Source organism: Oncorhynchus mykiss, chromosome 16 (assembly GCF_057628025.1).
Source record: "Oncorhynchus mykiss isolate SJ-2025 chromosome 16, ASM5762802v1, whole genome shotgun sequence".
Taxonomy (NCBI): domain Eukaryota; kingdom Metazoa; phylum Chordata; class Actinopteri; order Salmoniformes; family Salmonidae; genus Oncorhynchus; species Oncorhynchus mykiss.
This window is the reverse complement of record NC_143037.1, coordinates 40,960,664-40,987,307: the sequence shown is the minus strand read 5'-3', so window position 1 is coordinate 40,987,307 and position 26,644 is coordinate 40,960,664. Positions and strand designations below refer to the sequence as shown.

The following is a 26,644-nucleotide window of genomic DNA, read 5'->3' as shown; positions in this document are numbered from 1 at the left end:
GTCTCCTTTTTGCTTGAAGGCTCCATTTATATTTGCCCAAAGTTTCCCTGAGCTAAGCTTGTCTGAACTATTACCCAAGCTCGGACAAAACCCGGTTTGTTTGAGTCTCTGTGAAAACGCACATTTTCGCCAGATGTTCCCCTTATTTCTTTCCACAGCCTCATAAAAATCTTTTTTAAAAAGGGCATAATTACATCAGGATATGCTTGTTGTTGTCCAGTCCTAACCGTTTCAAAGAAAGTAAATAGGTAAATGAATATGAAAACACCTTGAGGCAGTAGCTTATTTAAAAGACATCAATCCCCAGGTCATGAGCTGCGTGTCTAATAGGTCCCCTGGCGTCACATTTCACCCTCGTAAGTCCCAGAGCCGCATACACTTCCATTTCCTGAGATTACTCATTCTCCAGACCCTACAAACCTAGAAATACTTCCTTTGCTAAGGAGTCTGTTTGCCTCAAGGGAGAGACAGAGCTCTTTAACCGATTACATTTATTAGAATAACAAAGCAAGAAGAACACTTCTAGTTCCTCAGTGCAATTGCAGCTATCTCTTTAATGTTACCTTTCCTCATTGTATCTTCCCATTGCTATACAACACAACAATTAACACTCTCGGTCTCCATTCTTATTTTGACCTGTTGTCGGTTTCTGTTTTAAACGCCAAGTCTCTCCTCTCTTTCCTTCCTGTGGTCACTGACCTCTACTCATGGTGTATTCCCCAGTAATCCCTGGCCGTGAAGAGGGAGGTGATTCAGAAGCTGTCCAAGATGGCCACCAAGGAGGAGAAGAGGCTGCAGCAGACGGAGACATAGTGCCAATAATGATTGAACTACCTGTATTCAAATGACCTGTGTAGAAAAATATGTTGTTGAGTTCTGCATTCTTAATCATCCAAGAACCACTGAGAGAGCATACTGTGAAGAATGCATGAATGCAAAGCACTTAAAATCTGTCAAATTTGAAACGTACTTTGTTTGTATCCAGGTAGCAGGAGACCGAGCAGCTGACCCAACAGATTGACATCATTACCCATGCCATCCAGAGAGAGAAGGACAGGGATTGGAAACGTGAACTGTTCACAGACAGACAGCACACACAACTGCTTGCATTCCTACAGTATGTACACACGCATACACAAAGTGAACACTACAGGGACAAAGTCATCATAGAGTCCTAATCTAGGACAATGAGATACAGTGGGAGTGTAAGGCAGTGAAACTTGAACTCACTCAGCCTCACATGGCTCTTGTACTGACGAACACCCATTAACCCTATGTGCAGGATGGGATATTGGAAGCCCTGGGCAGGAAGGTGTTGGAGGGATACAGGAGCTGTAATGGGAAGAGTGAGGCCAGCCTGAACACGCTGCAGATGAGGCCCGCTGGAGAACGTGGAGCTGGCAAATATCAGGGTATATTTGCATGTGTGTACTACAGTAATTGACCCACTATGCTGTAACTGTATAATTGACAGTGGTTGGCACACAGTACTATAGTTTTTCTAATTAAGTCGTCAGAGTGGAGTTACAGTGCCTTGCGAAAATATTCGGCCCCCTTGAACTTTGCGACCTTTTGCCACATTTCAGGCTTCAAACATAAAGATATAAAACTGTATTTTTTTTGTGAAGAATCAACAACAAGTGGGACACAATCGTGAAGTGGAACGACATTTATTGGATATTTCAAACTTTTTTAACAAATCAAAAACTGAAAAACTGGGCGTGCAAAATTATTCAGCCCCCTTAAGTTAATACTTTGTAGCGCCACCTTTTGCTGCGATTACAGCTGTGGGCTGTTATCTGACAGATAACTAGAGGCTGGAACTGACCTGGCTATGGTAGCTACTAGCTAGCATAGCTTATTCATTCGACCGCAGTCGAGAGGGGATGAAACATTAGCTAACTTTACTGCGAATAAAGACTAGTTTAGTCTTTTAATGTTCAGTTAAACAGAAGTTACCATGCCAGCTACATCAGTCAACTAAAGAGTAGTCAGTTTCTGCTCTGCTTGCTTTTACAACTGAAAGAGCGCAACACATACAAACTTAACTATGCTCTACTCTCCCGTGCCTTCCAGAAGCTTTGGCTTGACACAGCCTGTCAGCCTGCTCTGTGGCGACTGCGGTTCTAAATCCAGCTGGCTGAACACTCCAAACAGCCTACCCTACCGCTACTGCAAAAGTTTGGACACACCTCATTCCAGGGTTTATCTTTATTTTGTACTATTTTCTACATTGTAGAATAACAGTGAAGACATCAAACTATGAAATAACACATGGAATCATGTAGTAACCAAAAAAAGTGTTAAACAAATCAAATTATATTTTAGATTCTTCAAAGTAGCCACCCTTTGCCTTGATGACAGCTTTGCACACTATCTATAGATCTATTCCCAAGCTCTACTTCTTCATGTAGACCCACTATCCCCTCCTTCTACATCATGGACCTTAATGGATCTTCAGGACCTGATGTTCAGACATTTTCAAAATGTGTTCTGTATGTTTAAACAAATGTATTTTGTATGTGCATATTCTACTTTATTGTGGAGTTGATACTTAGTGCATTTTCACTACCACAAGATGGCACCAAGATCCCTAGATCAAGAGTATGTAGACGCTAAGGAAGACAGTCCTGTAAACTGAAAGTACAGGTCTTCAGAAAAAATGAACACAAATAAACCCACACACTCTGGAACTTTGTTTGAAGCGCTTTAATGTAACCTGATGTGTTCACATGAAGCTGAGTTAGGCTGGGATTCAAGTCAATCGAGGGTGATAGGCTTCGCAGATTTTAAAGGCAATTCTCCATTGAGCCGACGTATGCAGCGTTTACTGTGAATGGGATCTTTGTGAACGCAGGAACATTGCCTTTTAAAACCGCAATGCCTATAACCCATGATCGGATTGAATCACAGCCACAGATTTATGGTATGTGAAGCCAAAAACCACTGGTATGGGTTTCAAAGACATTGGCTGACAGTGTGAATCTCAACACAAGAACCAAACCGTCAATTCATAGACATAATATGCGAAAAAAAAAAGATTCCTTTTATAAGCATTCATTTTTCATTTTGCATTACTAAGGGCTCTCTCCTCATTTAAAATCACCCGATAGTTAACACTCACTGCACAATCTATACAAATACTTTTGGAGTTTTCTCCCACCTTTATGAATATCCAATATGGCAAACTAAAGTTATTCAAATTAGTTGGCTGTCCTTGGTTGAAATACTGTACATTTGATAATAACAGAACCGGGCATTGACAAATGCATAACCTATTTGACAGGAACAATAACTGATAACTGATTATATGTATCATTTTGCAATCATGACACATCAAAATAAGAGGACAACCTCATAGAAAAAGTAAACCTGCAAATTCTAGCATATTACTGTAACAAGCTCTTCAGTTGATGTTCATATCAGTTGCATTATACGTCTTCATTGAGATAACATTCACATGAATTTATCTATTCACATATGTTGTTCTAAACACTAACTAAATCCCATGGTACAAAACATTTAGCATTCTCGGTTTGAGGGGAAATATGTTGCTCAAAAGGAAAATGTTAAGAAACACAAGTTAAATGCATATTACGCTATTGGAGATATATAGTTTTCGACATAGCTTTAATGGACAGCGACGAATCATAATCAACAAAATATTATAATCAAACACCAAAAAACAAGAATTGTATAATATAAAGTCCCAGCATGCTAACTCTTGTCACTGTACAAGACAAGGTCTAACCAATGGGGCCTACAGAGACGCACAACTAACTGTGGCACACAAATACATCCCTCGCCACACTGACAGACATGGCTTTGCAAAGTGAGGGATTGTAAAGGCCACACACCAGTCCCCATCTTAACCAGTATAGTTTGGGCCAGAGTCAACCTCACCTCACAGTACAGCAGGCATTATCAACTGAACACATATCTACCAGGGAATCATGTTGATCTGTAATATCCTTATACTGTGACTGCAATCTCTGCGGGTGTTTCAGGAGGAGTTGGATTATGCAAAAAGATACCTGTCCTATTCACAAGTACACAATAGGACAAGTATAAGCACCTAACAAATTAATATGATTAGACTCTCTCAGAAGTGCCTTAAACTATTAGTGACCACTAGGTGGTAGCTCTGAGCCACTCTACAAAGGAGTCAGTTGAATTAATTATTGAATTATTGCTGCATCTTAGTGATTCATTCGGTTTCCATTCCATCTGATACTGTGCAAATACAATTAATAGTAGGATCTAGAGTGTTAACTCAAAATTGGCAATGTCAAATGCTGTGGTCAACACATACTGGTGTAAAAAGTGCTTTCCTGTATTCATTTTGATGAACATTTTGAGAGCTGTCATTTGGCATATGGACATTCCAGTATCCTGTGATGTTTTTCAAGCCACTTTTTAATGATGTCACAACCAGAGGATTATTAACATTGTAATGCTGTGATGTCAGCTCTGATAGAACGTGAGTCCGAATCAAAACCATAGAAATCGAATCAGAACCATGGAAATAGAATAGGATTCTATTTCTATGATCAGAACTAAGCCTGGAGCTTCAGGTAGCAACAGGGTTCTAATTCCTAGTTCTGAGCCTGAGTTCTCCACTGAATTATAATAACACAATTAGCAACAAATTCAATAAATATCATCTTCCTCTCGCTTTCTCCATTCTTTACAGGACAACCACACACGAAAAAAACACAGGACCTCTACTGTCCCACTCCTCAACCTCCCTCCCCTCCACCCTATAGTCTCCCTCTATCTCTGCAGGGGGGCACAGACTGGCATTTGTGTTCCAGCAGGGAGTAATGTGCGCCCAGCCTCAGCCCCTGCTGGGCAGGATGGGTATGATAGAGAACAGGGTGAGAGCGACTGGCACTAATGAACATGTGACCTGGGCCCCATACCTGCCCTGTCGACACTCTCCTGGTTCACAACACAGGACCTGCTTCCTGCATCAGATCAATCAACAACAAAACAAACAACAAAACACTGAATGTCAAGTTTGTCAAGGATAACCTCTTCGTTCACCTCCCCACTGACAGTCAACTGTCTGAGCTCGTGTTTTTGAACGTGGTTTGTATAATATGACTCTTTTTTTGTCATTTAGTTTCAGCAAAGCAAATAAAAGTCAAAGCATACAGATGTCTGATCTTAATTTGACCCATTTCATCCTAGGAGGAAAATAATCCTTAAACAGGATGATTTGAATAGTTGAACAAATATTTAGAAGCTGTGTTTGTATACAGTGTAGTACCTTACCTACATTGTACCCTATAAATAAAAAAGTATGTGGACTTAGTGGATTTGGTTATTTTAGCCACACCCGTTGATGACAGGTGTATGAAATCGAGCACACAGCCATGCAATCTCCATATACAAACACTGTCATTAGAATGGCCTACTGTTAGAGCTGCCCCGGTCAACTGTTATTGTGAAGTGGAAATGTTAAGGAGCAACAACGGCTCAGCCACAAAGTGGTAGGCCACACAAGCTCACAGAATGGGACCGCTGAGTGCTGAAGCACATAGCGTGTAAAAAAATAGCGCTTCTGTCCTCGGTTGCAACACTCACTACCGAGTTCCGAACTGCCTCAGGAAGCAACGTCAGCGCAATAACTGTTTGTCGGGAGCGTCATGAAATGTGTTTCCATGGCCGAGCAGTCGCATACAAGCCTAAGATCACCATACGCAATGCCAAGCATCGGGTGGAGTGGTGTAAAGCTCGTCGCTATTTGGCTCAGGAGCAGTGGAAACGCATTCTCTGGAGTGATGAGTCACGCTACACCATCTGGCAGTCTGACGGATGAATCTGGGTTTGGCAGATGCCAGGAGAACGCTACCTGACGGAATGTATAGTGCCAACTGTAAAGATTGGTGGAGGAGGAATAATGGTCTGGGGCTGTTTGTCATGGTTCGGGCTAGGCCCCTTAGTTCCAGTGAAGGGAAATCTTAAAGCTATAGCATACAATGATATTCTAGACGTTTCCGTGCTTCCAACTTTGTGGCAACAGATTGGGGAAGGCCCTTTCCTGTTTCAGCATGACAATGATTTGATTTGTCGAGATCGGTGTGGAAGAACTTGACTGGCCTGCACAGAGACCTGACCTCAACCCCATCGAACACTTTTGGGATGAATTGGAACGCAGACTGTGAGCCAGGCCTAATCGCCCAACATCAGTGCCCAACCTCACTAATGCTCTTGGGGCTGAATGGAAGCAAGTCCCCGCAGCAATGCTCAAACATCTAGTGGAATGCATTTCCGGAAGAGTGGAGGCTGTTATAGCAGCAAAGGGGGGACCAACTCCATATTAATGGCCATGATTTTGGAATGAGATGTTCGACGAGCAGGTGTCCACATACTTTTGGTCATGCAGTGTACCTTAGACTGCAGTTCCACTGGGCTCTGGTTCAAGCAGCCCATGTAGACTATGTGCAGGTAGCCGTGCATCTGGTGTGAATTATGTGAATCATAATAAATGTACATCTTTGTAGGGGGTATATTTATTTTCCATTAGGGAGATTTTTTTCTCCTCTCTGCTGGTGATTATTTCTCTCAGCTCATACAGGAGTAATAATAAAGGCCTAGTTCACTAATTTGGTGATTTTGCTATTTTATTTGTACATTTTTTTTTAAATTGAATTATTTAATTCATTTTTTTTTATCAGGGGAAGCTGCAGCACCGTCCTCACCCCTACTTTCCACAGATATGCCTTCTAAAATCTTCCCCTTTTCAGACCCTGTTCATCTCTTCAATAAAAAATACAAAATTTACAAATGGAGTGGGACTGCCAAACTCCTGGAAAAATTCCTTTAAGAAAGAATAAATAATTGGAAAATAACAATTAGATTGTGAGCGCACGTCCAACCTAAAACGGGATTATAAATAGTACAAGGTACAGTTGGCTAAATGAATTAATCGAACATGCAGACCTAGCAAGCTACAATTAATGCTATGTTGACTGATTCCACCATTGAAAGAGAAAACAAACAAAGAAATTGAAAATAAACTCTATGTGCTGAGATTCAGGTCAGCGATTTTGAGGTGGAAATTAAAAACTTCAGAGGACTTGTAAGTTTGTCCTTGGAGTTCCACCATCGGATTGTAAATTTGTCAATTCATTTAGATAGTCTATAGCCTACATTAGGCCCACAAGTTTATTGAATTTATTTCAATGTTTTCAAGGAGTAAAACGAATAGTCTGATAATTTACACATCAAAGAAGTGTCTTCAGCTCAATGAAACCAAAGTATTTCAAGATATGTTCCCCTCTGGTTGGTATTATCATTGGAACAATGTAGTCCTTTTTGAAGACTAGGGTCGATTTATGTATTTGACAAGAATTCAGTAAAATATAAATAACATATTTCCTCGTTTACCACAGCAAATTTACCAGACACTTTGTTTGAATAAAAACTAATGTTGGTTTAGCCAATTATTATTTGAGTTGCTTTCTATTTATGTTATCCATTAAATACAACTGTCTTTAAAATAAAAGCGCCTGGTATGGTCATTTCTTATCAAGATTGGGATAAAATATCCCTGGACTGTCCATTTTTTAAATGTGTAGCTAAAATCAAGTCATTCAGGGGATTGACCAAGCTAACAACAAACGCTCCCACAACTTTAGAGAATGTTCCCTTTAGTGTCTCATAAGGTCATTAACTAAAGTTTTCATAGGAATGTTCCTGTGATGTGCAAGGAGTGTTTCCAAGAGACCATTCCCTTAATGTCAAATAGAACTTGGAACGTGATTAACATGTTCTCAGAACTTAGGATAGGAATGTTCTAGACGTGTTTCATGGGAACGTTGCAAGAACATTCATGTGTCCAGTTTCCTGTGGGGTAGGAGAATATTCTACATTCTTATACACAGAACATGGTTGCCATGTTCTCAGAATATAAGGTATTAATGTTCAAGACACAGTTCATGGGAACGTTGCAAGAACATTTCTGTGTATCTGTTGTCACCATGTCGCCTGATGGTCCCAAGCCCATCAAAGGCCCTGATTGGTGAACCACTGATCCACAGCTCTTTTTGTCTGTTGGCAAGGTTGGCTTGCATACAATGCCTTCAGAAAGTATTCACACACCTTGAATTTTCCACATCTTGTTGGGTTACAGCCTGAATTGAAAATGTATTATATTGAGATGTTTTGGTCACTGGCCTACACACAATACCCCATAATGTTAAAGTGGAATTATGTTTTTCGAAATGTTTACAAATTAATAAAAAATGTAAAGCTGAAATGCTTTGAATCAATAAGTATTCAACCCCTTTGTTATGGGAAGCCTAAATCAGTTCAGGAGTAAAAATATAATACGTTACATGGACTCTATGTGTTTAATAAGATGTTTTAATGGCTACCTAATTTCTGTACCCCACGTATACAGATTGTTGTAAGGTCTCTCGGTCGAGTAGTGAATTTCAAACACAAAGACCAGGGAGGTTTTCCAATGCCTCTCAAATGGCACTTATTGCTAGATGAATAAAAATAAAAAGCAGATATTGAATATCCCTTTGATCACGGAGAAGTTATTAATTAAACTTTGGATGGTGTGTCAATACACCCAGTCACTGCAAAGATACAGGCATCCTTCCTAACACAGTTGCCAGAGAGGAAAGAAATCACTCAGGGATTTCACCATGAGGCCAATGGTGACTTTAAAACAGTCACAGAGTTTAATGACTGATAGGAAAAAACTGAGGATGGGTCAACAACATTGTAGTTACTCCACAATACTAACCTAATTGAAAAGAAGGAAGTCTGTACAGAATACAAATATTACAAAACATGCATCCTGTTTGCAACAAGGCACTAAAGTAATACTGCAAAAAGTGTGGCAAAGCAATTTGGGGCAAATCCAATACAACACATTACTGTGTACCACTCTCCATACTTTCAAGCATAGTGGTGGCTGTGTTATGGGTATGATTTGAATCGTTAAGGAGTTTTTCAGGATGCATTTTTTTAAACGTAATGGAGCTAAGCACAGGCTAAATCCTACAGGAACACCTGGTTCAGTCTGCTTTCCACCAGACACTGGGAGATGAATTTACCTTTCAGCAGGACAATAACCAAAGGCCAAATCCACACAGTTAGAGTTTTTACTTGCCTGAAAATCTATGGCAAGAATTGAAAATGGTTGTCTAGCAATGATCAACAACCAACTTGACAGAGCTTGAAGAATTTTGAAAAGAATAATGGGCAAATGTTGCACAATCCAGGTGTGGAAAGCTCTTAGAGATTTACCCCCAAAAGACTTACAGCTGTAATCACTGACAAAGGGGATTCCAAGATGTATTAAATCAAGATATAGTGCTATATTGTTTTCCACTTTGACATCATAGTATTTTATGTAGTTCATTGACAGAAAATGACAATTAAATCCCACTTTGTAACACAACAAATGTGGAAAAAGCCAAGGGGTGTGAATACTTTCTGAAGGCACCGTATTTGCCAGAAGGGAGTGGGACAGAATCGAACCCACAGCAACATATTTGGTCTATATTTGCACAGCCCTGACCGCTAGACCACCCCAGGCTACAATTGAACATAATTTTGGCAGTTGATTCGTAACCCTCTTTTCGATAATATTTGACCCGATTCAGGAAGCTAGGCGTATGTCGCAAGTCACGACTTCACAGGAGAGCTGTTTGAACGTAAAGCATTTTTTTAAAATCAAAATGCGTTTTTGGCAGAAATGCCTTCTTGAACATGTGAACTTTCATGTGCTTTAATAACAAACTTGTATGCCATCTGTAAATACAAATAAAATTGTTAAATTACGAGCCTTGTTGGTTAAGCCACATAAAAAGACAGCAACCTACCCACTAACCATGATTGGCTGAGATAATGAGTGAGCTTGACATGCCGAGAGATGAATTTGGATTGGTCTGCCATGTAGAAGGCTTTGTCTATTTGAGCTGGTCAGTCTGTGTTGGTAATCCTGTCGAACGTGGCTTTTTTGCTCTCCACTTTCTGGAGGATCGAGTTTTGAAATCAGTGGAATTAGAGTATGATAGCTAAAGAGATGAGAAAACACCTGTTTCCGGATTACATCTTCAAGCTAAGGGCATTTGTAGCGTGGATCCGTGACAGGGAGACGTGTCCATCATGCATGATGATGTATACAGGTAAGATAGTCCAGCTAGCTACATTTTCAGATATTACACGTTTCTAATTCTGACAGAAAGTGGTTTCATTTCAAGCTAGTGTACTGTTAGCTAGCGTTAGCCGGCTGGCTCCCTAGCTAGGTGACGTGACGTGTGTGATCTTACATGTTGTTTACCTAGCTAGGTTAATTGTTTACCTAGGTAGCTAGCTATATGTCTTAAGCTAAAGTGTACAACACCCGTTGAATATTGAATATGTTAGTAAACATCTGCAAAAAGGCATAACAAAATTGTTGCCATCAGAGCTGGTTTGGCTGTTTTCATGTTATCCAGAGGTAATCAAATCATTGGCCAGAGCATCAATTGTGCACTCTGAACTCAAGGAGATGGGTGGAGCTAAAGCTTAAAGAGGGTGTGAATGATGCTGAATGGGTGTAGACAAAGAAGAGCTCTCACAAAACACTAAAATACAATTTTCTCAATAGTGAGTTTACAAGTTTAACAACTATCAAAGCAGAATTACTTTCCAATTGTTCCTCAAATGCATTGTATGATATTCCATTTTGTAGTCTCTATTTTTATCTATTTTTATCCAACGTAAAAAACATAAATTCAACTTCTGCTACATAGGAGCTAAATCTAGGTGGTGAGCCATATATATACTATAGATAAAGAAAAATCATGGGTTGTGTCTTTTTGGTTTTAAAATCAGTCGGTCTCTTTCAAGCACCATTGCGCTCCGTTCTGTAGGCTACCTCACTATTCTCAATTTCATCTTGTCTTTACATCTGATATTATAGGCCTGTGTGTGCAATTACTTAAGCTATAGTTTAGGTGTAGCCTAACGTACAGCCACATTTCGGATACACTTGTGTCATAGTGGAGACCAATATCTATGTTGTGTTATTAAGCTATATAAGAGGATGGTTGTTGATGTGTATGGATACATTTGAATATTGCGGTAATAGGACCTATAGGCCTACAGTAGCAGTAGGACATTTATTCATATTCTGTCTGGTGCTTTTAGCTTTTGAGTGAGTGAGGGATGATGATTTTGATAGCTGGCTATTGTCAGAATGATTTGACTACCCCCACATGGCGAAAAAGACAACTGCAGGTTTTCAGTGAATCACAAGGCTCATTTGAATGTCTTGATATGCAGGAACATTTTCTGCTACCAAAGAGTGATCAAATTAAGATCCAACATCTGCATGAAGTAGAAAGTCAACATAAATAAAACATGTTGTTTGTTACATGAGAGCATGTATTCCTGTCATTCCAGTGGATAGGATACAGTAATTCAAGCAGATGTATGTGTATAAAAAGAGTAACCTAATGTAAGAGGGTGTGGGTTTGGAGGTATGGGCTGAAAGCAATATGTCCAGTTGTTTATGTGTTTTATATTCAGTTGATGGCTAAGCTGCTTTGCATATACTGTATATATATACACACTCCAGAGCTGAAAGGAAAAATCTAATAGTATTTTTGTTTCAGTTTCTTAGATATGTATATTCTACATCAGTAACTTTCACAGTCTGTAACTCCCCCTTCTGCATATGCATGTGAACTTTGTATTGTGTCACATCATGGCATAGTAAGTTATATGTATTCCTTCTCTTCAGAAATCACTGTGCTTGTGTGTATTGCATTGGGTGCTATATCTACTCACCCCTATGTGTTCAAATACACAATGTATACATAGACTCATTCTATGTGTGTATGTACTGTACTGTGTTTAGCTACAGTATGCACGCTGTAGAGTTAGGGAGAGGGGCCATCGACTTGCAATGAGATGGCATAGGGTTTGAAGAGATGAGAGAGATGTCAAGTGTGTGTGTGTATGTGCACAACAAATGTGTGTAGACCCAGTTAGGGTGTTGAGAGGTGCTGTCCCACTACAGTGATAGGTGTCAGATATGCCTGTGGAGCTTGGGCAGCTCTGATGAGGAGAGAGCAGGCCGGGGCTCGATGCCTCTGGTCTTCATGAAGCCCAGAAGCTGCTCGGGGATCTCAGCCAGCACGTCTTTGGCCAGCCGGGCCATGCTCAGGACCTGGTTCCCTGACTGGTCCATGTAGTCCCGGAAAGGAACAAACTGTATGGGAGTTGGGGGATGAATTACAACACGGACAGGACACACTACTGTAGTAGGGTACTGAAAGTATTGAATGTCTGGGAGAATAAACTTCTTGGTCCTACTGATCATGAACATCAAATACACTGCACAAAGACTAAAGCAACAAATTAAAGTTTAATTTGGAGAGTCTCAGTTGCATTTCCTTGATTCCTCTGCTGCTTCTCAAACCCCCTTGGATGAGAAGGTCAGACTGCTGACCTTTTCATCCATCCAATGGCTTTTGAGAAGGAGGCGAGGAGAGAGGATGCGAGGCATCTATGATATGCAATTGAGATACTCACTTGTTGTCTGGCCACAGCCTACCTGCACAATGTCTCTTTCAGCAAAGCGCCCTCTGGAGGACACTCTGACCTCATCTCCATCCAGCTCCTCCATGGCTAGACAGAAACACAACATATGATAAGCTTTTCAGAACTAGCACTCTGGGCAACAGTTGAAGTCAAAACATCTACAGATACTAGAAGGAAAATGTTATGTGCTCCTAGCAGTTATTTAAAATTGGACTAATCACTGCTAAGCACTGTGGACCCATTTATGCTGTAAGTGCTTTTGAAAAGAAAGGTAATTCTAAAAGGCTTACAGAATTCAGCTGGCTTATAGAAAACCTCATTGAGGACTCTTCTCGTTGAGTCTGATACTCGGACAACTCAACCCAGACATCAACAAGTATTCATAACTGCACACAATCCTGCCACACTACAGTACACAAACTCTTAGATAGACACATCCACATGAATGCACAGACACACACAGACAGGAGTGCAGCCAAAATGAAAATAAACCAGACAACAAGCCTTGAAGCACACATATCAACACACATTTTCAGACATAGCTACTTCTGAAGAGTTTCTCTCCTGAAGTGCCATCAAGCGGTCTGAACTCATGACCTCTGCAATGCCTGACTGACTTCACAGCGTTCGATTGCCTAACCAAGGGGAAAATTCAGCAGAATCGAGCGCAGATGATGCCCAGAGTTACACCTCACTGGGCTGAAACAGAGACTACCCTCCCTCCCTCCCTCTCTCCCCTTAAGGAGTCATTGATCTGAAGAGGGCCTGGATACTTGACACTGCAACACTGACTTTCTAAAGGAACACTCAAAGGAGAAATGCACCTTAAAAATATAATAACAGCTGTGCAGGAGCCACTGTGCTTCTCTATTCTACCTTCAGGGGCGCCACACTCACCGTCAAACTTTGCAGGTCCAACCCCTACGATGATGATGGACATGGGGAGAGCAGCTGCCTGTAGGGAAAGAAAGAGGAATTACAGACAAACAGTAGTAGGCTATGCTTGGTTTTCAGACAGCCACGATAGTGCACTGTCTGCAGATAAGATGGCCCTGCTGAAGGAGGAACTGTACTGTGTACTCCACTCACGTTGACCACAGCCTCCTTGGTCTGCACCATGTCAGAGATAACTCCGTCTGTGATCATCAACAACACAAAGTACTGAGAGCCATCTGTCACATCCTGTGCAGACCTGAGGGAGCACATGCACGCACGCACACGCACACATACATACACACACACACAAGAGCATTAACAAGCAGTGTTAGGAGTGTGTGCCGGAGTGAGATTGAGAGTGAGTGAGTTTATATGTGATGGCAAATGTTTACAGCCTCTCACTAGAGAGATACTGTAATTAAGGACCGTTATCCAGTGAGCCAAGACACTTTGACCTCTGGCATTACCCAGTTGGCACCTCTCATCTCAGAACGAGAGGAGCGAACAAAAACAAAAGAGAAAAATTACATTTTTTCCAAATCCCCTTCATTCCAATTTCACCAAGTGAGCCACAGGCACTGTGAGGAATAAAATGAACAACAGAGACAGTCAATACATTCCAGGCCCAATGTGTTATTATGTTAGACAAGCTCCAAGACGCGTCTCACAGTTGTTTGTCTGAGTCGGCAATGTTCTCCCTGGAGTGTCCTTCACCTGGTTTAGGCTCCGAGATTACATTCCTAATAAAGGTAAATAAGATGTTCCACCTGGCTGAGTGTAGCATCGATCCCTGTCTGAGTGAGACCAGAGCTATGACCACTATCCCCCCCTGACCAAGGGATTTACTGCGCTCTGATATATCTAAAATCCAGGGGTGTCAGAGACATATAAAGACCTACGGGATGTTAGACAGGTAACAGTGAGCTGTAAGGGTAGTGGGATGACACAGGGGCTAGTACACTTCTCAAAGATCAAAATTGGTTGAAAGACGTCTTTTCAACATCTTTTCAACCCAAAATCCATACAGTAGCAGTCAAAAGTTTGGACACACCTACTCATTCAAGGGTTTTCCTTTATTTTTTTTACTATTTTCTACATTGTAGAATAATAGTGAAGACATCAACACTATGAAATAACACATATGGAATGATGTAGTAACCAAAAAAGTGTTAAACAAATCATAATATATTTTATATCGGAGATTCTTCAAAGTAGCCACAGTTTTGCACACTCTTGGCATTCTCTCAATCAGCTTCACCTGGAATGCTTGTCCAATGGTCTTGAAGGAGTTCCCACATATGCTGAGCACTTGTTGGCTGCTTTCCTTCACTCTGCGGTCCAACACATCCCTAACCATCTCAATTGGGTTGAGGTCGGGTGATTGTGGAGGCCAGGTCATCTGATGCAGCACTCCATCACTCCCCTTCTTGGTCAAATAGCCCTTACACAGCCTGGAGGTGTGTTGGTTCATTGTCCTGTTGAAAAACAAATGATTGTCCCCATTAAGCGCAAACCAGATGGGATGGCGTATCGCTGCAGAATGCTGTGGTAGCCATGCTGGTTAAATCACTGACTGGTTAAATCTCAAATTTGGACTCATCAGACCAAAGGACAGATATCCACTGGTCTGGTGAGTCCATTGCTTGTGTTTCTTGGCCCAAGCAAGTCTCTTCTTCTTATTGGTGTCCTTTAGTAGTGGTTTCTTTGCAGCAATTCGACCACAAAGGCCTGATTCACGCAGTCTCCTCTGAACAGTTGATGTTGAGATGTGCCTGTTACTTGAACTCTGTGAAGCATTTATTTGGCCTGCAGTTTCTGAGGCTGGTAACTCTAATGAACTCTGCAGCAGAGGTAACTCTGGGTCTTCCTTTCCTGTGGCGGTCCTCATGAGAGGCAGTTTCATCATAGCGCTTGATGGTTTTTGCGACAGCACTTGAAGAAACTTTCAAAGTTCTTGAAATGTTCCAGATTGACTGACCGTCATGTCTTAAAGTAATGATGGACTGTCATTTCTCTTTGCTTATTTGAGCTGTTCTTACCATAATATGGACTTGGTCTTTTACCAAATAGGGCTATCTTCTGTATACCTCCCCTACCTTGTCACAACACAACTGATTGGTTCAAACGCATTAAGAATGATAGCAATTTCACAAATTAACAAGGCACACCAGTTAACTGAAATGCATTCCAAGTGACTACCTCATGAAGCTGGTTGAGAGAATGCCAAGATTGTGCAACGCTGTGATCAAGGCAAAGGGTGGCTGCTTTGAAGAATCTGAAATATAAAATATATTTTGATTTGTTTAACACTTTTTTGGTTACTACATGATTCCAATTGTGTTATTTCATAGTTTTGATATCTTCACTATTATTCTACAATGTAGAAAAACCCTTGAATCATACTACTCAGAGCAGAAGCTACAGAAGAACATCAGTTGTCCGAAAGACACATTCTCCACACACATTCTCCACATGGTGCTCCTACAATGAGCCCCAATAGACTCATACTGTATAAACCCTCCTCCAGACACTCTGGTCCAAGACAATGTAGCACATTATCTATGCAACAGGAGCGTGTGCTCTATGTAAGGTATGAAGCCTGCCTGTACAGGGAATATTAAGAATGAATAATACGTGCGCCAGCCATCTGCTCGTAAGAGGGAGAGGATCGCTGGCTTGGGGAGAAAGAGCCTGGCAGAGATAACAGCTTCAAGTACATAGTATAGCCTTGCATGTCAAGGGGCTGTGTGTGTGTGCGTTCTAATCTAGTACAGGGGTTCCCAAATGTTTTCACTTGAGGCCCCTCTTCCAGCATTGAGGAAAATCCCGTGCTCCTCCCCTGTGCACGCACCACGCCTATTTCTATGGGCACAAGCAATGTTCCTGACACAAACTGTTCACACGCCTCTTGTTGGTGGAGAGAATTTTGCATGTTTAAAGCTTATTTCCTGCAGTTCTACATATTTTGTCATGGGTTGCAAATAACATTTAGCAGTTTTCCATGTCTAATGTGTATTCATGTGATATTCGAGTGACAAAAAAAATACAACACTATCTAATGGGCTAGTTAATCTGGACATTTCTAACAAGTTATAAATAGCTCTCTAAGGTATGCAATGACTAACATGGCAAAAGGAATTGATGATGCACTACCCAGTTTCTAAATTTCACCTTGTGCATTCTACTATTACAACTTTCAAGAGTAAGTTTAAAGCCGGCTTGGCTACCTGCCGCCCACTAGGTAGTAGTGTTGCACCTTGCATTCAAATCAAGTTCATTCCTGTATTGTCTACTGAGCTCATATTATGAGTGTGTAGTGTGTCAGAGGTTTCCAGAGGTCCAGTCCATTGTGGTCTCCTTACCGTGCCACCTGGTTGATGACTGGAGAGAAGTTGGTGGGTCCGTAGAGTTGGACCGTTCTGAGGCCCTGGAAGTATGCCTCCAGCACTCCCTCTATCCCCACACAGTTTGGGTTTTCATTGTCACCACTCTGCATGGGACAGGAGGAGATGCATGTCACCATGAAACAGTTGTCAGCCTTAATGTACTTAAAGACATTCAGTTATCAATAACTTTATGGTAAATTGTTTCACTGGTGATCAAAACCTCAACAATCAAACTACCTTTACACAACCACTACTTTCTACAACAAGGCCCAGGAAAAGTAAGAGATAAATGTGCAGCGTAATAACAATAAAACAAACAAAAATTGAAAATAATAAATAACAATCTTTTTATAATAAATATGGGACTTCAATATTAAACTGCCACTGGAGAACCAACCAGCCCAGTGTTCACAGTGCTCATGCATTGTTTTGTTGTTGTTGTAGTTGTTTGGGAAGTAATGCTGCAGGTCAGAGAGCTCTGTTGGCTTGACAACAGCCACCAGTAGAGCGGAACCTGTGATTGGGGGAGGCTCCTCAGAAGGAAGTGAGGACGCTGGGAGGCCCCCGCATGCCTGGGAGATAAGCCGGCTTCTGAGTGCGTGTGGCCAGCTGTGACCACGGTGATGAGACTCGGCCCCTGCACCACACCCTGGTCCTCACTCAGCAGACAGAACGCTGTCACAGCTGCACTGAGACAATGAGTGGGCACGTCTACTGCTGGTGTTTGAGATGTGATGGAGTGACGAGAGAACACTCTACCATCATACGGACAGACAGACAGCAGACACCCTCAGGGTTGCCCTTGAGATGTTTACTTTTGGAAAATGTGTCAGGAAGGAAATCAGCATTTTGGTTTGATGAACAGCAACTTTAAAGCAAGGCATACATTCTCTGATTGATTATCTATTGTCACAATGTCCCTTTCTTCTGAATCTGAATGATCTGAGATAAATCATTTATTTTAGGCAAATGTTTAAGTGGAGGGAAAGTATATGAAGCCAAACAACGGAAAATTACTTGTATGTGTCTGCCAGTTGATTTGCGTGCTTGTTTACTTTTCTCATCATCAGCACATCTCCTCCTCATGGGGGAGAGATTCCCAGAAGCAGCGCTCCACATCCTCAAGCAGATGATCCCCTTCTCTCTCCCCCTCCCTTCCTGATTGAGGGTTGGATTCAAAGTTTCAAATCAAACAGGCTGCATCATCATAGCTTGGTTATTGAAGGTACACACTTGCTATTTCTTGGACAGCTGTGTGTTTGATATTCAAGTGCTGGGTGAGTCACAGGCTTCTCCAGCTCTCAGAAGGTTCACCGAAGCAAGGTTAACCATGAATAACCGATAACAAGCCTCCCTGCCGACTGGCCTTGTCCACACCAACCCGTAATGGGCAGCATTACACAAAATCCTGCACAAAATGCATTCGGGAAAGTATTCAGACCACTTGACTTTTTACACATTTGTTAAGTTACAGCCTTATTCTAAAATGTGTTAAATATACACTACTGTTCAAATGTTTGGGGTCAATTAGAAATATTCCTTGTTATTGAAAGAAAAGCTGTTTTTTTGGCCATTGAAATAACATCAAATTGATCAGAAATACAGTGTAGTCATGTTGTAAATTACTATTGTAGCTGGAATTTTAAGGAATATCTACATGGGTGTACAGAGGCCCATTATCAGCAATCATCACTCCTGTGTCCCAATGCCACATTGTGTTAGCTAATCCGTGTTTATAATTTTAATAATTAATTATAATGGATCAATTAGAAAACCCTTTTTCAATTATTTTAGCACAGTTGAAAACTGCAGTTCTGATTAAAGAAGCAATAAAACTGGCCTTCTTTAGACTAGCTGAGTATCTGGAGCATCAGCATTTGTGGGTACGATTACAGACTCAAAATGTCCAGAAACAAAGACATTTCTTCTGAAACTCATCAGTCTATTCTTGTTCTGAGAAATTAAGGCTATTTCATACGAGAAATTGCCAAGAAACTGAAGATCTGGTGCAACGCTATGTACTTCTCCCCTCACAGAACAGCGCAAACTGGCTCTAACCAGAATAAAAAGAGGAGTGGGAGGCCCCAGTGCACAACTGAGCTAAAGGACAAGTACATTAGAGTGTCTAGTTTGAGAAACAGACGCCCTCAACAGGCAGCTTCATTAAATAGTACCTGCAAAACACCAGTCTCAACGTCAACAGTGAAGAGGCGACTCCAGGATGCTGGCCTTCTAGACAGAGTTGCAAAGAAAAATCCATATCTCAGACTGGCCAATATAAAGAAAAGATTAAGATGGGCAAAATAACACAGATACTGGACAGAGGAAGATAGGCAAAAAATTGTTATGGAATTGTCATGGACAGACAAATCTAAGTTTGAGGTGTTCGGATCACAAAGAAGAAATGAAAAAATGAAAAGATGCTGGAGGAGTGCTTGTCAAGCATGGTGGAGGCAATGTGACAGTCTGGGGATGCTTTGGTGGTGGTAAAGTGGGATATTTGTACAGGGTGAAAGGGATCTTGAAGAAGGAAGGCTATCACTCCATTTTGTAACACCGGCGCTTAATTGGAGCCCATTTCCTTCTACAACAAGACAATGACCCAAAGCACAGCTCCAAACTATGCAATAACTATTTAGGGAAGAAGCAGTCAGCTGGTATTCTGTCTATAATAGGGTGGCCAGCACAGTCACCGGATCTCAACCCTATTGAGCTGTTGTGGGAGCAGCTTGACCGTATGATACATAAGAAGTGCACATCAAGCCAATCCAACTTGTGGGAGGGGCTTCAGGAAGAATGGGATGAAATCTCTTCAGATTACCTCAACAAATTGACAACTAGAATGCCAACGGTCTGCAAGGCTGTAATTGCTGCAAATTGAGGATTCTTTGACGAAAGCGAAGTTTGAAAGACATAATTGTTATTTCAATAAAAATAATTATTTATAACCTTGTCAATCTCTTGACTATATTTCCTATTCATTTTGCAACTAATTTCATTTATTTTTTCATGGAAAACAAGGACATTTCTAAGTAACCCCAAACTTTTGAATGGTAGTGTATATTTTTTCCTCATCAATCTACACACAATACCTCATGATGACAAAGTAAAAACCAGGTTTTAAGAATATTTTGCTATTTATTAAAAAAAAGTATTCAGATCCTTCTCTATGAGACTCGAAATTGAGCTCAGGTGCATCCTGTTCCCATTGATCATCCTTGAGATGTTTCTTCAACTTGAAGTAAATTAAATTGATTGGACGTGATTTAGAAACGCAGACCTGTCTATATAAGGTCCCACAGTCAACAGAGCAAAACAAAGCCCTGAGGTGGAAGGAATTGTCTGTAGAGCTCCAAGGCAGGATTGTGTCGTGGCACAGATCTGGGGAAGGGTATCATTCTTAAATGGAAGAAGTTTGGAACCACCAAGACTCTTCCCAGAGCTGGCTGCCTGGCCAAACTGAGCAAGGGAAGGGCCTTGGCCAGGGAGGTGAACAAGAACCTGATGGTTACTCTGACAGAGCTCCAGAGTTCCTCTGTGGAAATGGGAGAACTTTCCAGTTGGACAACCATCCCTGCAGCACTCCTCCAATCTGGCCTTTAGTGTAGAGTGGCCAGACAGAAGCCACTCCTCATGGGAGAACTTTCCAGTTGGACAACCATCCCTGCAGCACTCCTCCAATCTGGCCTTTAGTGTAGAGTGGCCAGACAGAAGCCACTCCTCAGAAAAAGGCACATGACAGCCCGCTTGGAGTTTAGGACCATGCGGACGACTCCAAGCGGTCAGGTAGGCTATTTGGAGTGTTTATCTGACATAATCATGTCCCCCCACTTCTAAAACCAAAGTTGAACCCCTGAGAGAAATATATTTTCAATAACCATCTAAACTCCTGTGAATAATATTTTCAATAACCAAAAGTATTGTATTTTCAGCTGTTTGAAACAGGTGTACAAAACCGGAAGTAAAAGATGCAAAAAAAAAGCATAGAAATAGCGCACATAGAACAGACCTACAGTACTGCTTCTTAGACTTGCTTACAATGAGAATGACAGATCTATAATTTACCTTATATGTGAATTTGGTTGGGTCGCCCAAAAAGTTACATATCGAAGCTTTAAATATCCCTACCAGCACTGCCTGAAATTAGCACTTTGGATCATGTTTTTAAGGACACACCTCAAATATTTCTATCCCTCCCATCTGAGCGCAAGCGAGCTGACAAAAGACAGGTAAATTACCATCCTTGCGCAACCGTTTAAAAATAGCAGAGTTTGTGTTGGAAAGGAAAGGGTTAACACTGAAGACAAAAAAACATCCAATCAGAAATTGGAAGAACAAAATTGAGCACACCACCATGCAATCTCCATAGCCAAACATTGTCAGTGGAATGGCCTTACTGAAGAGCTCAGTGACTTTCAACATGGCATCGTTATAGGATTGCCGCCTTCCCAACAAGTCAGTTCATCAAATTTCTGCCCTGCTAGAGCTGCACCGGCCAACTGTAAGTGCTGTTATTGTGAATTGGAAACGTCTAGAAGCAACAACGGCTCAGCTGCGAAGTGGTAGGCCACACAAGCTCACAGAATGCGACTACTGAGTGCTGAAATGCGTATCGTGTAAAAATCGTCTGTCCTTGGTTGCAACACTCACTACCGAGTTCCAAACTGCCTCTGGAAGCAACATCAGCACAAGAACTGTTCATAGGGAGCTTCACGAAATGGGTTTCCATGGCCGATTAGCCGCACACAAGCCTCCAAGTGTCAGCTGGAGTGGTGTAAAGCTCGCCGCTATTTGACTCAGGAGCAGTGGAAACACGTTCTGCGGAGTGATGAATCACGCTTCACCATCTGGCAGTCCGACAGAAGAATCTGGGTTTGGCAAATGCCAGGAGAACGCTACCTGCCCGCGTGTATAGTGCCAATAGGGATGTTTTTCATGGTTCAGGCCCCTTAATTCCAGAGAAGGGAAATCATTACACTACAGCATACAATGACATTCTAGACAATTCTGTCCTTCCAAATTTGTGGCAACAGTTTGGAGAAGGCCTTTCCTGTTTCAGCGTGACAATGCCATCTTGCAGAATGTGAGGTCCATACAGAAATGGATTGTTGAGATAGGTGTTGCATATTAACGCTCACAATTTTGGAATGAGATGTCCGATCAGTATGTGTCCATATAATTTTGGTCATGTAGTGTCAGTTTAAAATGATCGTCATCTAGTGGGTGGGACTGTGTTTTTATTGCAGCTCGCTTGCTGTCGGAGCTATGTCTTTGAAAATAACTTAGTGGGGGGAACACTGTTGCATTCAAACTTTAGATCACCAGGTACTTTGTGTGCGGAATGTGAAAAAGATGTTAATGGGAAGTAACAGTTGTACATTTCTATTGGGAATTGCTTAGCCTAATGGTTGTGTTTTTATGTTCTTATGATTGGGACCTACTGGCTTATTATGTCTGAGTGGAATGCGCTGCGTATTACAGTCAGCGTCCTTTCAGCATCACGAGACTGTCACAATTACATCCTTTGATCTGACACTGTTGTCACTGATAGTGTGATTTTTTAATGAAAGGTTTATTGTATTATTACGCAGCTAAAATCTGAATTGCAGTACAGGCCTACAGATAAAGATAAATAAATATGGTAGACAAAACAATTGTATAGATTAACAAAACAAAGAATTTGCTTTTTAATGCTAATGGAGCCAGCATCGGAGAGTTCTTTCACAACAGTGTGCCCACTTATGGCGGAGACTGGAGCTTCTGGAAAGTGGCAACCCACTGGAGTTAGGCTAAATTATTTGATGATGGTGATGCCTGATTATCGATGCCAGATGATGCAATTGGGTGGCTGGCCCTGATATTGTCCTCAGCTTCTCTGTAGCCTTCCTGTAGCCTTCCTATGATTCCAGCCGATGGAGATGGAGTTGGCCTGAAGGCCCTGATGTCGTCCTCAGTCGTCTTCAGCTCAACCTCTTTGTAGCCTGGACTAAGTACTCCTCCACAACTAACGTGGATCATATTTTCCGGGATTCATCCAATGACATTGAGGAGTATACTACCTCAGTCATCGGCTTAATCAATAAGTGCATCGACGACGTCGTCCCCACAGTGACCGTACATACATATCCCAACCAGAAGCCATGGATTACAGGCAACAGCCACATCAAGCTAAAGGCTAGAGCTGCCGCTTTCAAGGAGTGGGACACTAGAAATCCCGCTATGCCCTCAGACGAACCATCAAACAAGCAAAGCGTCAATACAGGATTAAGATTGAATCCTAATACACTGGCTCTGAAGCTCGTTGGAAGTGGCAGGGCTTGAAAACTATTACGGACAACAAAGGGAAACCCAGATGTGAGCCTACCAGATGAGCTAAATGCCCTTTATGCTCGCTTCAAGGCAAGCAACACTGAAGCATACACGAGCGGACGAGCTGTTCTGGACGACTGTCTGATAACACTCTCGGTAGCCGATGTGAGTAAGACCTTTAAACAGGTTAACATTCAAAGCTGCGGGGCCAGATGGATTACCAGGACGTGTACTCAAAGTATGTGCGAACTAACTGGCAAGTGTCTTCAATGACATGTTCAAACTCTCCCTGACCAAGTCTGTAATACCTACATGTTTCAAGCAGACCACCATAGTCCCTGTGCCCAAGGAAGTGAAGGTAACCTGCCTAAATGATTCCCGCCCCGTAGCACTCATGGCTGATCATGGCTCACATCAACAGCATCCTCCCGGATACACTAGACCCACTCCAATTCGCTCGTGTCGTATACTACAGGAAAAGGAGGGCCCCCATTAACATCAACAGGGCTGTAGTGGAGCGGGTCGAGAGGTTGAAGTTCCTTGGTGTCCACATCACCAACAAACTATCATGGTCCAAACACACCAAGACAGTTGTGAAAAGGGCACGACAACACCTTTTCCCCTTCAGGAGACTGAAAACATTTGGCATGGATCCCCAGATCCTCAAAAACCTTTACAGCTGCCCAATCAAGAGCATCCTGACCGGTTGCATCACTGCCTGGTATGGCAACTGCTCGGCATCTGACCGTAAGGCGCTACAGAGGGTAGTGCATGCGGCCCAGCACATCACTGGGGCCAAGCTTCCTGCCACCCAGGACCTATATAATTGGCGGTGTCAGGGGAAAAACTTGTCAGAGACTCCAGTCACCCAAGTCATGGACTGTTTTCTCTGATACCGCACGGAAAGCGGTACCGGAGCGCCAAGTCTAGGACCAAAAGGCTCCTTAACAGCTTGTATGCCATAACTGCTGAACAATTAATCAAATGGCCACCGGACTATTTACATGCATTTACTATTTACCCCCCATTGTTTGTACACTGCTGCTACTCTCTGTTTATTATCTATGCAGTCACTTCACCCCTACCTACATGTTCAAGTTACCTTGACTAACATGTACCCCCGCACATCGACTCGGTACCGGTACCCCCTGTATATAGCCTCGTTATTGTTATTTTATTGTGTTACTTTTTATTATTTTTTACTTTAGTTTATTTGTTAAATATTTTTTTTTACTTTTCTTGATCTTCACTGTTGATTAAGGTCTTGTAAGTAAGCATTTCAAGGTAAGGTCTACACTTGTTGAATTTGGCGCATGTGGCAAATAAAGTTGTATTTTATTTGTTAGTGGCAGACCAAAGAGTGGCTCAACCTCAGGCCTGTTAGATTCAGTTGGACGCATTAAGTGATGCAATGTTTCTGTAATTTTTGTTGTTGTTGGTACAACGTGTTGGAAGATTTTGTTTCTCCCACTAGGTCCAATAGCCATCGTTCACCACTGCTGGTCTGATGAGACAGTGGATTGCGCAGTGAGATGGAAGAGTAAATAGGTATTTCGCCACCATAGCCTTAGCCGATGGTAAGAGGTAGAATAGACACTGGCTGGAACACGGTTTTAACCAATCAGCATCCAGGATTAGACCCAGCCATTGTATAATTGAATTCATAGACTTTACTGTGGTTCTGCTATGGCTAAAGGCCTCTTCTGCCGCAATGCAAGACTCCTTTCAGCACATTCCTATCCTGTGATTGAGTCCTGCTTTGGCTCTTAGGCCAATCAAGGGCATGATTGGCTGCACAATCAGCCCCAACCCTTTAAAATGCTGCTCTTCTCCTTGAAACGCAGGAGCTGATTTTGAGTTTAGGGCCCTGGTACAGTGGTCTCTAACCGCATTTGCTCCCACTCCCCCTTTTTTTTGCCTGCTTCTCTGCCTCTCCCCCACATGAAACACAGATTAACCCACATATTCACACCTAAAGATACTAACACACATACACCTACAACTTTAGTTGTATTAAAGGTACAAATGGGCACAAAATAGAGAAGCACACCATGAGAAAGAATCTGAAATATAGCTGGAGGTTTCTTACTCCAATCTGATACAAAATATGTGTATGCACTTCTGGATTTGGATCTATCAGAGTGTGTCTAGTAGCAGTGTTTGTGTGTGTCTAACCAGAGGGAAGGCGTGGGAGATCTTTCCGTCGGGGGGCAGCTTGGCTCCGAAGCCATAGGCTGGGAAAAGCTTGTCACTGTCATAGTCCTGGATGATCTCCCCCACAGCTTTGAGTGCCATGGCGTAGGCATTCATCTGGTACGGGTTCATGTAGTGGAGGGAAGTGGGCTGAGACGGATTACCTGTCAGAGAGCACAGACAAACACACATAGAGACACAACTGAAATGAATATAAATGAATGTCCACTCACTGCTGATTCCTGTCGTGACCTATTCCACTGTGTTATATAATATGTGCATAAATGTATTTTTTATATGGCCTATGACAGCCCTAAGCTCCAGACTTACCATTAGAAGCAGTGAAGTCGATGGCTACTGTGAAGTTGAGTTGTGTCCTGGTGGGAAGGACATAAAATAGATAAACTTGATCCAAATTAGAATACTGGCGTCTGAGAGGACCAAACCTCTTCAACCAGGACTTTGATCAATAGTTTATTGAGTAGTTCCATTACTCTGTCCCTGGTCCTATGGGCCAAATTGACTAACTGGTTAGATGGAGTTATTTGCATCACATTCACACTGCTCCATGTCCAAGACCTTTAGTCTGGGGGGTTCTCAAGCTGTTTATCCACATAACGATGGGCCGAATCAACACTGGGCTAATTAACATTCAACTCACCCGCCTCGGATGAAATCCACAAACGTATACTCTGACTCCACTTTGAAGGACAGCAGTGTTACCTGGTGATCGTAGTGAGGGTGGGGGGATGGGGAGAAGGATAGTATGATAACAATAATTACCCCTCTAAATGAACACAATGGTGAAGCTGACAGGCAGATATGAGGAAGGTACTTACCGTGCCAGAGTTGATGTATTTCTTTTTCTTGCCCTTCTTTTTTGCATTTAAAACCTGGTTTGTGGAAAATAAACGAATGGATAAGAAAACGATTACAGCAAATTATTAAAGCAATATGAACTGAAGATGCTTGTGGTAAATATTGTGCATAATGTGGATGTGCATATCTATTCAAGGTACAACAAACTTGACAGCTGAAAGGATATGCCTGGTAATAGTAATGAAAATTGAAAACATGAAATTGGAATGGTGGTGGTTGCTGATAATGGGCCTATGTAGATATTCCATAAAAAAATCTGCCGTTTCCAGCTACAATAGTCATTTACAACATTAACAATGCCTACACTGTATTTCTGATAAATTTTATGTTATTTTAAATGGACAAAAAAAGAAATTTTTCTTCAAAAACAAGGACATTTCTAA

At 41.8% G+C, this 26,644-nt stretch overlaps 1 protein-coding gene and 1 long non-coding RNA gene across 2 annotated transcripts in view; one reads left to right on the top strand and one right to left on the bottom strand.

Moving 5' to 3' along the window:
* Positions 1-723: 723 nt before the first annotated feature.
* Positions 724-2,356, top strand: LOC149976897 (uncharacterized). The gene is made up of 2 exons (XR_016487258.1): positions 724-1,117; positions 1,283-2,356. It is a non-coding gene; the product is annotated as an uncharacterized LOC149976897 (long non-coding RNA).
* A 338-nt stretch (positions 2,357-2,694) lies between these two features.
* LOC110491908 (copine 5a) overlaps positions 2,695-26,644 on the bottom strand; it is a 65,753-nt gene continuing 41,803 nt past the window's right edge. Inside the window, exons 8-16 of the mRNA XM_090201605.1 lie at positions 26,222-26,275; positions 26,044-26,105; positions 25,713-25,759; positions 25,365-25,546; positions 16,857-16,984; positions 13,648-13,750; positions 13,456-13,513; positions 12,572-12,645; positions 2,695-12,226 (exon numbers count right to left, since the gene is read on the bottom strand). Of these exons, the coding sequence (XP_090057731.1) occupies positions 12,044-12,226; positions 12,572-12,645; positions 13,456-13,513; positions 13,648-13,750; positions 16,857-16,984; positions 25,365-25,546; positions 25,713-25,759; positions 26,044-26,105; positions 26,222-26,275 (891 nt within the window). The 3' untranslated portion in view covers positions 2,695-12,043. The remainder of the gene's footprint in view (positions 12,227-12,571; positions 12,646-13,455; positions 13,514-13,647; positions 13,751-16,856; positions 16,985-25,364; positions 25,547-25,712; positions 25,760-26,043; positions 26,106-26,221; positions 26,276-26,644) is intronic.